This window comes from Lepisma saccharinum, chromosome 1 (genome assembly GCF_977018435.1).
Source record: "Lepisma saccharinum chromosome 1, izLepSacc3.1, whole genome shotgun sequence".
Classification (NCBI taxonomy): domain Eukaryota; kingdom Metazoa; phylum Arthropoda; class Insecta; order Zygentoma; family Lepismatidae; genus Lepisma; species Lepisma saccharinum.
In genome coordinates, this window is record NC_139229.1 from 130,605,786 (window position 1) to 130,620,773 (window position 14,988).

At 37.0% G+C, this 14,988-nt stretch overlaps 1 protein-coding gene across 1 annotated transcript in view; it reads left to right on the top strand.

Annotated features, from left to right (window-relative positions):
- LOC145985666 (fatty acid synthase-like) overlaps positions 1-14,988 on the top strand; it is an 82,839-nt gene that overhangs the window by 25,079 nt on the left and 42,772 nt on the right. Inside the window, exons 12-16 of the mRNA XM_083119738.1 lie at positions 8,699-8,928; positions 9,980-10,284; positions 11,516-11,660; positions 12,879-12,989; positions 14,623-14,731. Coding sequence (XP_082975864.1) covers positions 8,699-8,928; positions 9,980-10,284; positions 11,516-11,660; positions 12,879-12,989; positions 14,623-14,731 — 900 coding nt within the window. The remainder of the gene's footprint in view (positions 1-8,698; positions 8,929-9,979; positions 10,285-11,515; positions 11,661-12,878; positions 12,990-14,622; positions 14,732-14,988) is intronic.

Here is a 14,988-nt window from a genome sequence, read left to right on the forward strand (position 1 = left end):
ATAAATTGTTGAAACACTGAATTATAAAATTCTTTGCCATTATCTGTTTGCAAATAGCGCGGGGATCTTCCACTCTGATTGATGATTGTCCTGATGGCTTCTGTAACACATTTTCCAGTCTTGGATTTGAGTGGCAGAGCCCAGGCAAATTTTGAAAATGTATCTATGACAGTGAGTAGATACTTGTAGCCCTTGTTGATTTTGTCTAAGTTTTTCAACTGCCCACTTGCCATTTCAATCAAGTCGCTCTGCCATAAATCATCTATGCCCTTTGTGACTACTGGCAGTCTCTTAAAATTATGTCTGGCTTGTCTGTGTAATTCATCAACAATAATTTGTCTAGACATAATATGTGAACAAGAATATTGCAACTATGGGGTGTTCAGCAGCTGATACTGCAGGATTTTCTAAATATAATTTGTCTCCAATATGTATTTTAAATTCCAAAGAGCCATCATCTTCAGTATAGGCTGTTTCTAATGTATTGGGATCTGTAAAATCCTCCAATTCTACACTGGTGATTTTTAATTTGTTCTCAGCATTTGTTATTGATAAGGTAGGGTAGTGGTGTGCCTGTGGTTGAAGCCAATATTTGATCTTGATTGGTCTCAATGTGCCCCCAACAAAAAACTGGTAATAAAATTGTGCAGGGGACAGCATATATATTTTGCCACCTGGTGTAAATGGTGAATCATATTCTTTGTTGGGGATGCTGTACAATTCAAGAATTACTGAATGTTTTGGATTCTCGATTATGCCGGTTATTTCTTTTTCTGCTGTGAGCAATCTGCTTGTTACAGATTCAAGGTGCTCATTGATGGTCCTAACAACATCATCATGGCCTGGCTTAATTTTTATGTCCACAATAAGTTTCTTGTATTGTTGCACAATCTCTTGAAGCTGGGTGGCAAAAACAGACAGAGCATTTGCTTGATTGGATTCCATGGTCCCTAGCTGTTGCTTGATATTAGCTACAATTTGTTGCAAATTTTCAACAACTGCCAATTTTGAATTTTGAGCAGTAAGATCATGGACCTGTCTTCTGATATCCTCAAACAGGGCATGCAGTTCATTAATATGTTGATTAGTTGGTAGAGTGGCCACTGTCTGAGTGAGATGTTTGATCTCTGCCTGGATATTCTTGATATCTTCTGATTTCAATATGCGATTCACTGCCCTTTTTATATTTTTAAGTTCCTGTGATGTGGGAAGATTTGATACTGTATTTTGCAAAAATTCAAGTGCCAATTTCACATTGTTTAATTCAGAAGCATCAGCCACATTTTGCATAGCATTTTGGAGCAGGGCTATATCTGCCTGAGTGGGTGTTGATTGTTGTAAAATTTCAAGCTTTGTTTGGATATCATCGATCAAGTGATGAAAATGAGATAGCTCAGATTCAGTGTTGAGGTTTTCAAGCTTTGTGATTTGGTGCTGGACACTGACAAGGGTATCTACAATTCCAGGCAATCGGGATTCTAGTACATTTGCCAAATCATTTTGCACTGCTGCTATTGTACCTTCAAGATGGGTTATGGAACTTTGAATTTTTCCAAAATCTTCATATGTTTCAAGTTGCAGCTTAATATTTGCTACACTCCGAGTTATTGCATTCAAAGCATCAGAAGATGGCAAGTTGTTCATAAAATTTTCAAGTGTCTCAATTTTTTCTTTAACCTCGGCAATGGCATTGTTCAGGGGGTCCAGATTAGGTATCTGGAGTGACTGAATCTGTTCCTTTAGAGTGGAAATCACTAGATCAAAATCTTCTTGTGATTTTATGCTTTCGACAATTGTTTGGAGCTGTGCCTGGACATTATTTATTTGCTCTTCCAATTGCTGTTTCAATTGCTCGGAGTTGGTGGCCTGGGTCTTAAATTTGGCTTGAAGAGCTGCTACAGCTTCTTCTAAACTTTGAAAATTATCCAATGTTGCCAGATCAGTATATTTCTGAAGCAACAATTTGAGTTCAGAATCAATTTTAAGAAGAGGGTCCATGCATTGTGATTGTAAATTTGTAATTTCTAATTGAAGACTGGCATTCAGTGTGGTTTGTAAAGCTTGTAAATCACTTCTTAATTTCTTGACTCTGACATCAAGCATCAGAATCTCATCACTGTGATCTTCATGTCTTGTATGGCCAAATATATCATTAGGCATTTTTGTTTTAGTGGTTATTTATTATAGAGTATCTGATTCTTAATTCTATAAAAAAAGGTATAAGCTTGTCATATGACCCAGGGACCTCAATATATAAGCAGTCACCAGCAGAAACAGTATAAACAGTGCCAGAAACCATGTTTGAGTGCTTAATTCTATAAATATTTCTCCCTACTGAAATTTTAACATCACCCTCAGGGGTTGTAATAAATTGCAATTGCCCACCTACAGGTAATTGGTAATGATTTAAATTATTGTTAAATATGTACAATATTTTGCCCGTTTCATCATCAACATCTGTAAGTATGCTGTTCAGATGAATAATTAACAAGCCACTCAGTTTAGACAGCATATCAGAAGAGGGTTGTGTTGTTGGCAGATCCATAATAGCCTGTTTTTTGAACCCAAATAAGTTCATAGGCATGTTTATTTATTTCAAATCATGCTCTGTAATTGGGCATTGATTTCCATTTTTCAAATCACAATGCCCCCATGGTAGAGTATGTATGCCACATGATAAAATGCATCTCTTATCATCATGTGGATCCAGAGCCACTTTTCTTACAATATTTGAAGTCAATAAGTGATCCACACTCTGAATTCTGGATTCTGATGTTTTGATTAAATCCTGGGATTTGAGGCAATTTTCATAATCTTCAAATACAAGCTCTTTTTCAACAGTTACTTTGCCAATACCCTTGGCCTTTTTGGCAACAGCGCCACTACATGTTTTAAAAGTATACATCTTGGCACTTAACCCAGCAAATTCCACAATAACATCACCAAGTGTCTCATCTTTTAACTTGCCAGGCACCTTTTTGTTGTGGTGTTTAATTATTGTATGTTCACTGGTATCAAAGTATTGAAACAATTCAGGCTGTGACATATCTTGATAAACATCTTCTGTTTTAATATCAAGAATAAAACTATCCGTGTCCATGTACATCAATTTTATATTATCACCATAAAAAGGTTTCAACACATCATAATACAATGTTAACATATGTAATTTGGCCAATTCCAATATCACAGCCCCTACATAAATAGGTTTATCAAATTTGATCTTTGTTTTTTTCATGTTGAAAAGTGCCATGTGCTCATCATAAATTCTTCTATAATTGAAATTAGGCTTTGCAACCAATTTTTTGCTCAGGCTGGGGTCAGTAATTATTTTAACATCGGTATGTTTTCTGACATTTTCAATTGTTTTGCCATACACTGAATTCACCATCAATTTAAACAAGCCCTTATCAAATTGGCTCTTTGCAGATGTTCGAAGCTCTGTGTTTGTATCAATGTATGGTTTCAACCATTCTGAGTGCCTGAACCTCAAAACTTTGCCAACTTTGGTCACTTGAACACCATGTTTCATCAGGAACTGGAGGTTTTTGTAATATATGACATAGCCTTGTTTCGGCTCCAGAGTCATCATGAGCTTCTTCTGTTTAGAGCCAGGTGAGCACTGAACCTCGGGAATTGGGGGCAGATCAGAAAATGTATTGTGCAAATCATCAGGAATTGTCAGATCAGCCTCTAAGAATAGGCCATAGTCACTGTCATCAAAATTCTTAAGATTCTCAATATTGAAATTTTCAACCCACTCAAGCCCTGCATATGGCAGTTTTTGCATCATGGCATGACCATAGAGGCTGTTTGCATCTACATACGCTATATAATTTGATTGCCGTGCTGGATCATAATCAGGCATATATTTGTTATTTGCTCTGGCATATCTCTGGGAACATTGCACCATCCCCCCTCTTATACATTTCTCCATAAACAGATACTTATCTTGATCGTGGATCAGATCCAAATGCATGTTAGTGTTCAAAAACGTTGCAGACCATGCTAGGCCCGAAACACTGAAAAAATATATTGGATCCAGTCTATAATTTTGCATAGAAGATTTTCTGAATGCCTGCAATATATCAGCTAAGAGGCTGACATCAAGTTTTAAATATGCCATGTGATAATCACCAAATGTCTGGCAATTTAAATTGTTCCACATCAATTGGGCATGGTGATAATCTTCATCAGTGATTCCAGATCCTCTGATTTTGCTGTAAAACTCTTCTTGTGGTGGCAGAGAACACTCATCAAATTTAGAAAAATCTGTAACATAGTCATATGGATATACACCCTTCCGCCTAATTAATTTCAGGTCCTGATTTGGAAACAATGCACGTGTGATTTTGAATTGATCATCAGATAATTGAGTGGCCAGTGTAGCCAGGCTAGCAGATAAAATTCTGTAAGAATCAAGAAATCTTATGTGAATAGGAACACCATTAACTTTAATTATCTTGCTAATAGATATATATTTCTCATCATTTTCAGCTAAAATATTTAAATTCTGCTTGTCAAACCCCTCGTATCTGATCAGATGATGGAAATCATAATTGGATGCTCCATGGCAAAATATGGGGACAAATTTTGGTCTCTTGATCTGAATATTGCAGCTATTACACAGGGCCATTTTGAATTTACCATCTGTATGAGAATGGTGTTTCACCTTGATATTTGTATCTGAAAATTCACAATCACATACCGGGCATTTTTCTGCATTGTTGAAATCTTCAATCTGTTTCTCTGTTAAAGGCAACATGGGTTTTGATTTTAATAAGATGTTAGATGCTATGTCACGGCACTCATTTTCTATTCTATGTGCAAATATTTTGATAGCATCTGGTCCCATGTATAAGTGTGGCTCACTAGCTACACCATCCCGTATAACTATATAACAAAAACTGGAAGGTTCATGTAGCTGGTATGGTGTAATTGCAGATTCTTCAGGATCTGGATTGCAGAATGCAAGAGGTTTGAGATTTGATTCAAAATCACAGACAATATATGCTGGGTGTTCCGACAAGGCTTCAAACTTTTTGAATTTGCAATTTTCACTTGGATTGGGCATCACCATATGAACAGGTTTATGGTTGCCACAGTATTTCAGATGCTCAATTAACTTGTTTTTAGCAATTTCTGCATTCACTTTACAAACCCCTTTTATTATTTTTTTACCATCAAAAACAGTTAAACATCTTCTGCACAACTTGAATATTGTATTGGATTTGTCTAGTTGTGTTCTCACTAAAGCTTCAAGACTGTGTATCAGAGTGTAATGATATGTGCCATCCTTTTCAATTAAGAGCAAATCAATCGGAACAGCAGAATCATCATCAAATGTACTGATTCTGAGAGGTGCTATCAAGCAATTGCCAGTGGAACAAATAAATACATTAATAGATAATTGTTTGCCATTGATGTGCCTGGCCTTTTTTTCAAATTTATCAATATTCTGAACAGACATTGGATATTCTAAACCCTCCATTGCCTCATCAAAATCATTTTCATGTTGTTTGTAATAATTTATTCTCTGAGGATTTCTTGAAACTGGAAACAAAGCAGCTAATATACACCACAAAAAGCATTTCTGGTCGGTATTTTCAATATTGACCACGGCTCTTTTGTTTTTAATATTTGCAGGTAATGGCACATATGTAGATCCTTGTAATGAGCTGAATTCAGAAATATTAACATATAACTTATGTGATGAACCGCATAGGCTCCATCCTGATTCTTTTGCTGCAAATTCAGAGTGTTTAATGTTCAATTGATCCATCAACCTGCTTATTATTTTGTCTGAATTTGCATTTGAATATACCGGTACAGTTTCTGTTATGTGGGGCTGTGTAAATTTTGTGCCATTTGGCTTCTTATATTGTGCAAACAATTTGAGGGACAGCTTATAAGAGCCATTTTGTGCATTTAGAATTGCCTGCAGATCAGGATTTACACTGTTCAAAAAAGTCTTAATTCCACATCTTGGCTCTGATACAAACCGATAATCTCTTAATTGGGCATTAAAACTGCTATGGATGGGTGCATAGCATGGCTGCTTTGCTGCTCTAGCATTAACAGGTGCTTCATGCTTCCTTTTCAGACCAGAAGTAGATGGTTGTGAGGGCAATGTTGATAACTGTGCAGAGCAAGTATCTTTATGTTTATATGTGAAGTATTGCATGTTATATTTTCTATGGCATTTGGGGCATATTTTTGTGGGAGTTCTGCATTTGTCCGGGTTACAAATCTTTTGGTGCTTGGCCCAATTAGGGCTGGATATATTCTTATTGCATTGATTACAATATTTTTGACTTGGCATTTTTGTTGTTGTTTATTATATACAATTTCCTGGGTTTCAAATCAAAACTCTATGCTGGATAAAAATATCAGTTGGGTTCAGCAGTGTGTTTTGTGTGTGTGTGTGTGTGTGTGTATGTGTGTATACACTTAATATTTTTGGCTTTGGTATTTATATACAATTTCCTGGGTTTCAAATCAAAACTCTATGCTGGATAAAAAATATCAGCTGGGTTCAGCACTGTGCTTTGTGTGTGTGTATGTATATATGTGTGTGTGGGGGTGTGTGTATGTGTGTATACACTTAATATTTTTGGCGTTGGTATTTATATACAATTTCTTGGGGTTCAAATCAAAATTCTATGCTTAATAAAAAATATCAGTTGGGTTCAGTACAGACAAAAAAACTGCATAGCTCTATGTCAATTAGTTCTTGAGATTTTGTATTTAGGAACCACTTTGGCGGGAATAAAACTGCCCGGGCGGGGAATATTAATCCCACAGCTCCGCGGGGCGAGAATCTGAGAAACTGCCCCGAATATTGATCCCACAACTCCGCGGCACGGCCAGTTCCTCTGCCCGGGCGGGGAATATTGATCCCACAACTCCACGGCGCGGGAATCTGAGAAACTGCCCCGAGTATTGATCCGTGCAGAGGAACTGGCCGTGCCGCAGCTCCTCGGTGCGAGAATCTGAGAAACTGCCCGAGTATTGATCCGTGCAGAGGAACTGGCCGTGCTGCAGGCTTTTTTTCAGCGGCCTTCAGAGGCACTGACCTAGCACAAATACCTGCACAGACATGCATGTCCCAGAAGGCACTGACCTAATGCCATGTATATTGATTTTATATAACAACTTAGACAGATATAGGCCTGACTCTAAATATGAATAGATTACAACAAACAAGCTGGATGTAACAAATATCAGATTTTGTATAAAAAAATGCAAAATATCCCAGTTTCAATTCAATCCATTTATCTGAATCGAAGAAACCAACAATTCACATATCCCCATATCATTGTATGCTTGCCCTATTAGTACCTCTTTTGCTGTTGTGCTCAATTAATTTTCACTAATTGGCAATTTTCTTGAAGAGGCCTAATAGAACAAGATACGGCGGTATGAGAAATATGTGAATTAAAGATATTTTAGCAATATACGACGTCTTAAGAAAGGCATATTCGGCTCCAAAGTACTTTGTCTAATGCTTACTACCATTCCCTATTACTGCCAAAAAGAGTTAAAAATATTGACATATTGAAAAAAATTGACTTGTTCCCAAGTGTTCACCGAGTTCAGACATTTGCACATAGATGGCCCTGTTGTTGTTGCTTATCAAAAATATATATTTTTTTGGAATATCTCTAAAACAGGCAAATTTTGTTTACTGTTTTCTACAATTGACAATACTGACATGTATTACACACCAGATGAATTCAAAGCACAGAGACCCATGTTTGTAATCAACACCTCAAAAAGAAAACAAGTTGTGGTGAATGACAGGACAAACATTAAAATTATCTGTGAATTCCATGAGGCATTACCTGATGACACCATATGTAGTGTTATTCTCATAGGTGAAAAATCATATGTTTATGATGTAAGAAATGAGAGGGTCACGGAGCAATTCTAGAGGGGTCTCTGCATATTGCATTTTTTTTAATAAACAAATTGAAGCTGGTATCCAATTGAACTTAAACCAGAAGTAAATATGTATGGGTGTGTGTGTGTAGGTGGCTCTTATAAGCAGCTTGGCCTAGTTTTAAGTATGGCTAAAAAAAATATCAAGAGGGGCATATTTTTGACAAGTTTATGGACAACAATCTCACAGAAGTGCCTTTTGTAAGTATAGACAAATCAATCTGAGGAGGTTCATACTTTCCGAGAAATTCCCGAGGGCATTTTTTACAAAAATCTTGGATTAGGCAGGGTTCCACACTTGAGCAAAAAGCTCATATGGGCATGTTGAGCTAGTTTTAAGTGTAGACAAATCTGCTTGAGGGGGGTTCATACTTTCTTGAGTTTATCCTATATACTTTCCCACTACTTACCTTATCTTCGACATACTCGTAATTAGGCAATTTTCAGAATTCGATTTAATGAAATAGCCATTTTAAATTTCATTGCAAAAGTAATTACATAATTACGAAATTTATTACAGTAACTGTATCAGTCGTCTTCTACTACAATTTAGTCAGCAGAAAAAAATTATATTTGCAATCCTATTAATCATAACAAAGAAGATTCAGGACGGATTATGTAGTATTACTTTCAAACACATCTTCCCGTATAAATTGGCACAATAGTACAGAATTTTGGAAATTTGGACTGCATGTCATTGATGGCGATCAATTACCACGCTTTATATTTGTGTTAAATTAGTTCATTTCTCTGACAGGCCTTTCTTACAACGAAGTGAAAGTAATGTGTCCACCAGATATTGACGTGGCATGTCACAATAGCCAAAACAGCTCTACCATCTCTGGACCGGCAGACTCCATGAAACAGTTCGTAGCAAGTTTGCAGGAGAAAGGAATCTTCGCTAGATTGGTCAACACAGCAAACATAGCTTACCACAGCCGCTACATTGCGGACGCTGGGCCGAAGCTCAGAGCATATTTACAGAAGGTAAGTCAGTTCATCTAACAAGACGTGCACTCGAGTTCCGTTGGTTTCTGTACTACCCGTCACCTTCTAGCTTAGGCACCACGCAGCATAGATGTCGCAATGTTCATTTTGACGAAAGTAGGAGGCATGGTTGGTTGAAATCTGGATTATGATCTAACAGCCAACGTTTCAGATTAGGTTGTCCTTTCAATGTAAGGTTCGACAGTACAAGAGACTCACTTAATGTTCAGGTGTTGAAAGGCAGCACGTTCTCTGTTTTCCAGTTTTAAATCCCTATACTCTATTTTTAATTTACTCAAGATAAGAATACGAAGTACATGGTATACATCATAAACCTGTGTAAAGAATTAATTAAAAGTACACTAACTTTCAAAAGTAAATTCAAGTAAGGGACGAGAAAGATGTACAATACGCCATTCATTATCGAAAAAATCCGTAAAACTTTCCATGCACTCCTTCTGTCACACAAACATTATAATCCATTCCCTTGGTATGCATTTCCTACAATTTCATATGTTACGGATGCGATGATGGTGCATACACACATGAAGCTTCTGGAAGCCAAATATTCAGGTACCATCACACATGACCTTGCCTGGATGTTCTCCAAATATTAAAAATGCAGAGATCTCTGAATCTGATCATACGTCAGACGAAGAAATGTCGAACAACTGATGGGCGGCAAAATTTCAATGCCAGATTCCAACTTCTATTTCAAAAATATGTATATTTCCTCATATTGCAAAAACAAAATTTACATGTGACGCTGCATTTGAACAGCTGAATTCGTTGCAGCATTTCATTAGACCTACTGTGCTAGCTCCTATTTATAAGACTACACGACTGCAAAGTTGTCTGTAATCCGGAATTCAAAGCATTAATAATATCAATTTTTATCTCTACATGCGAAACTTGCAAATCATAAAATCAATCAACCTTGCCTCAAAGTTGAATTCAAATGTCTTGCTTTAAAAACTCCTACACACGTCGGCTTTCCATGTCCTGGTTCGTTTACAAAACGATAAACAAAAAATCGAATCATTTCTTCCAGGTACTTCCAGACCCTAAACCACGATCTTCCCGCTGGATCAGCACATCCCTGCCGGAGCACCTCTGGGACTCTCCCTTGGGCAGAACCTGCTCCGCGGAATACCAGACGAACAACCTGCTGTCTTCGGTCTTGTTCGAGGAAGGCCTGAAGTGCATCCCGAAGAACGCCATCACCATTGAAATTGCTCCTCACGGTCTCCTGCAGGCCATACTCAAGAGATCTCTCCCTGAAGAGTGCACCAACATTTCCCTCACCATGAGGAACCACTCCGAGAGTCTGGAGTTTCTCTACTCCAGCATCGGAAAGTAAGTGAATCTTGTATTATTCTAAAAGCATAATTCCAATGGCTGATTAGTTTGAAAATCATCCAATGGAAGCGACTCACAGAAACGTCCTTAATTCTTCATTTCTGACTTTCCCTTTGACACGAACGTAGCTATAAACTTTCTGACGAGCATCGCTACAAGCTACTATGGACCCTCTCAAATTGTGGGTCTCATTTTGATTTTAAAATGTATTATTATGTATCTAGCTTATTTAACAATATAACCATTCGAAATATGATTTCACCTTGAAATGTATGAACTCTTATGAAGAAAAGTGATCGAAGTTCACATTCACTGAAAAGTGGCTACTTTAATTTGAAGGTGACAGAACACTCCAAGTATACAGCATTTACTGATAACACTATTAAACCTTGTTTTCATGTTTAATAAAAAACCAAAAATTCTGAGAAATAGAGAATTCGTTGTAAAAACGCACTAAAAAGTTACATTTCAATTTACAACAAGGTTGACAACTGACGTATCTTCCTCAGACTCAGTGTCAGTTTCTTTATTTCATGTTAGTTTGGTTCAGTCTGATGAAGACATTGTTGTAAGGTTTTATAGTGTGTTTTTGCAATAAATTCTGCCTTGGTCAGCATTTTTTAGTTCTTTATTAAGATTTCACTGAAAATTGTTGGCTTGTAACCACTCAGTTGAAAATACATACATTGAGCTGTTACAATCCAGAGACATTTGAGTCTGTTCACTGGAATAAAGGATTTGATTTTTGCATAGTTAAATACGTTGAGTGACAGATTCTACACCTTTTAATCTCTTGAACGTTTTGAATCTGAACGTCTAAAGTGTACCTTGCTCGTTCTTTCCTCTTTAGAACTTCCACAATCTTCTATCAACTTCTAGAGGAGTAAACAATATCAACTTCAGTTTTTATAGTAAGCATATACTCAATTCTCAACTTCCTGTAGCAAGTAATCTACAAGCAGCAAATACATAGACCTGCTTAAATTATGTTCTCAGTATCTCAGGTAGATGCACAACACGAGTGTGGTCGTTGTTTTGTGCTGATTTGGCTGCGTTTATGAATGGCCTTGTATGGGACAGTTGTGGAAAGTTCGTAAACGAAAGTGATTAAAGTTGTAAGCCAAAGTGATCTATGTTAAATTTGTCAGTTTCCATGTCACATTGTATTTATTTCTAATCCCCTTCCCATTAGTGTTAAGCTCATATTCATACCTAATGCATTTTCCAGAATGTACCTGGCTGGTTTACAACCTAAGACAAATGTTCTGTATTCACACGTGACGTTTCCTGTGAGCAGAGGAACACCTATGATTTCTCCTCTCATAAAATGGGATCATTCTGAGGATTTTTTCGTGGGGCGGAAGGATATTGAGGTAAGTGCACATTGATACACAATAATCACTGTCAAGAAGCGTATTCATAGCAAAGCCTAAGAGAACAGCAAGCCAGATAGGTTTCACAAGAGTAAACATAGGACTTGAAGGCTCTAAAAGTATATAGTTGGAAGACACTTCTGTATTTTCTTTATTATTTGTAGCTCATTTACATTGAGGTCCAATGATAAGTGGTTGAAATTGAGGAAACGACAGACACAAATTCCCTTGATTGAAATGAAATGTAGAATTTTTGGTAACGAGATTGTGATTCGAACACTCAAACGCAGGCCGAAATATGCTGATAGTGCACAACAGTCAATCAGGAGGTCAGGTTAAGTTTGGTTTAGCTTAAACATGCATTATGTTTTTGACCCCCACAAAAGATATGAATGAGGTACAAATGAAAGAAAACCAAGAAACAAAACTAACAAAATTGCTTTGAATATTATACCAGAATAAATTACACTTACATTTCGAACTGGCGTTTGCTTTAGTGCCCTTAAAAATTGCGCAAGTTGGGTTTGATTGAATAATTGTTTTGATTTATTTTACTTCGCTTTTCTGCCAGTTTTGGTTAATCGCGAAGATACGGATGAATGGTGATAGCCTAAGATAAGATGAAATGGATGAAAGGACAATCACAAACATGTATTGACGGCAACACACAGGCCCGCCCCCATTAAGGATTATATAGGCCATGAGTCCAGACAGCAGAGCCTCGCTAGTCTGCAAATTGCAGTCCATGATGTACTACGTGAAAGTGATGTTTATTTTAGATTTTCGTCTCTTCATACGAAGACAAATCGTTGTGCAAATTATTTTCAACAAATTAGAATAATATATATGACCCTCGCCATTACCAGGGTTGTTCAAAGTTCCAGAAAGCCATAAATTTTGATGGGTTCTATTGGGTTCCGTAAAAGAACCGGAACCTCTTTTTGTCTCACAATTTCAATTCGGTCCAAGTTGCGTGTTGTTTCATTTGAATACCGAACTTGGACCGTATTTAAATTGTTCCGGAACAAAGGTTCCGGACGGAATTGACATATTTTACACATAAAAGGCCCAGAACCCATTTACGCTTGCTGATTTTCTCTCCCGGACCGGAATTGAATTTATATACAATTCCTGGTAACTGAAAGGTAATTCTGGGTTTTATTTCCGCTTGTTCATTGACTTTCTGCTTGTGGTAACATCTCTCTTCACGATTTCTAGGGCGCCAGCTCCATTCGACCTGTGAATATTGACCTGAGGCGAGAGGAGCACAAGTTCTACATGGGCCACACGATTGACGGGAGGATCTTATTTCCTGCAACAGGTTATCTGGTAAGTACACGTTCACTCTTTCACGTGTATATGATGACTGTTTGGGGCATTGTGTACAAGCAAGGTTAACATTTGTATTCTCAACATCCCTATTCAATCAAGTGTCACTAGGACATTTCATGCAAGTCTACGTACAGATAATACTCTTCAGTCTTCATAACTTGGGACCGCATTTTTAAATATAATATTTTTCCTTTGCCTGTACCCAAGCAAAAATTACAATTGTCGACGTACAATGTTAGGAACGATATACATGAATTTCATGTTGCATAAGCTTTGGAGAAATCATATTTTAAAACAAATATTCTGGCACATATTTTGGATGGTACATTACATGCACCCTTTCTCCAGTTTATACTGAAAAATGGAGGTGGAATAAAGATCCAAAACATGTGTCAGAACAAATTTTTAAAACATGATTTCTCCAAAGCTTCAGTCATTTTTGTCTGATATGACGGGCCTGTCACTTTTGCTTAATCTTATTTTAAGGCGAAGTACACACCCCAAAAAATCAATGCTGGGGTGTATACTTTCTTCTTCACTAGTGCCATATTTTGCAAATAACACTTCCTTATTCTGAGAGCAGTCACTATTTCCAAGTAACTTCTAAAATAAAAAATATGTATTGATAAATACTGGGTGAGTCTTTTAAAAGAGGCCCCGTGGAAAATGCGCTCCTTGCATGTAGGCAACCCTGGTACACCGAAGAGAAGAGAGGGGCAGAGAACAGTCCAGGATATGTCATGTCATGTCATGTTGTCGAATATGCTTGGCACCGATATCCTGGACTGTTCTCTAACCCGCTCTTCTCCTCGGTGTACGAGGGTTGCCTACATGCAAGGAGCGAATTTTCCACGGGGCCTCTTTTAAAAGACTCACCCAGTAATTACTGCTTACTGTCAATTTCCGAAACCATTAAAAATATTGTTACACATTTTAATATATTTACATATTTCAGACGTTTATTTCTACACTTTATGTACATATTTCTCGTGTCTTGGTACATACAAATCCAGGCCTTAAACATCACTATCCGGATATTTCCCGAATCCGCAAGTATGCAATAAAACAACTTGAAACAATGGCATATACAATTGTATAGCTTAATGTTGATTGAATTTCAGTCTGCCGCAGTTGTGGAGTCTCTGTTCCACACATTAAAGGAATTGTTATTGTGCCTGAAAGCCAAAATATTCCAGAATCCCCCCCCCCCGCAAATATCATGGTCATGGGTGTTGTCACTTCTGCTTAAAAATTCTTGTTTTAAAAATAATTTTCCATACATTTTAAATATTTTAGTATGTCATTGTTGAGACTGGAGAGGCATAAAAACTCTTATATAGCCCCCACAAAATTAAATATTAAGTAGATGCACCACCAAAGCGTAAAACTTCACCCTTCAGTAAGGATGCTGAGGTAATGCGAAACAAAAAAAATTGTTATGCGTTTGACTTTTAGACAAATAAATGATTATATCTGAAGGGGTAATAGTACATTTTGGTTCACCTGTATTTCAAGAAGATATGATGAATCGTAACAAGCACGATTAAAACTGAGTTTGAAAACTCTATATCTGCGTAACATTATTTAATACAAATCTGAAAATAATCTTCCACTTGTCATTTCAATACAGTTCCTTGTGTGGGAGACTATTGCAAAAGTCGGAGGTGAAATGGTGGCATCTGTGCCACTAGTAATGGAGGATATAAAATTTCTACGAGCGACTATGCTTCCTTCTAATGGTGAGTAAATGTGTCAGATATTAGTTCTGTAATGGAATATCAGCTAACAGTTTAGAACATATGTATGCATGTAATGAAAACAGTGAAATTTATTGCCAAGGATTATGCAAAACGAACTGTGTGCAAACGGTGGCATCTATGTCAGTAACAACTTAATTCCTTACAGTGGAGATTAACAAATATTTGTATAATTTGGTAGTAACTTCGCTATTTGAGACTACATCTTTATGTAAAGTTTAATGCCAGTATAGCACAAA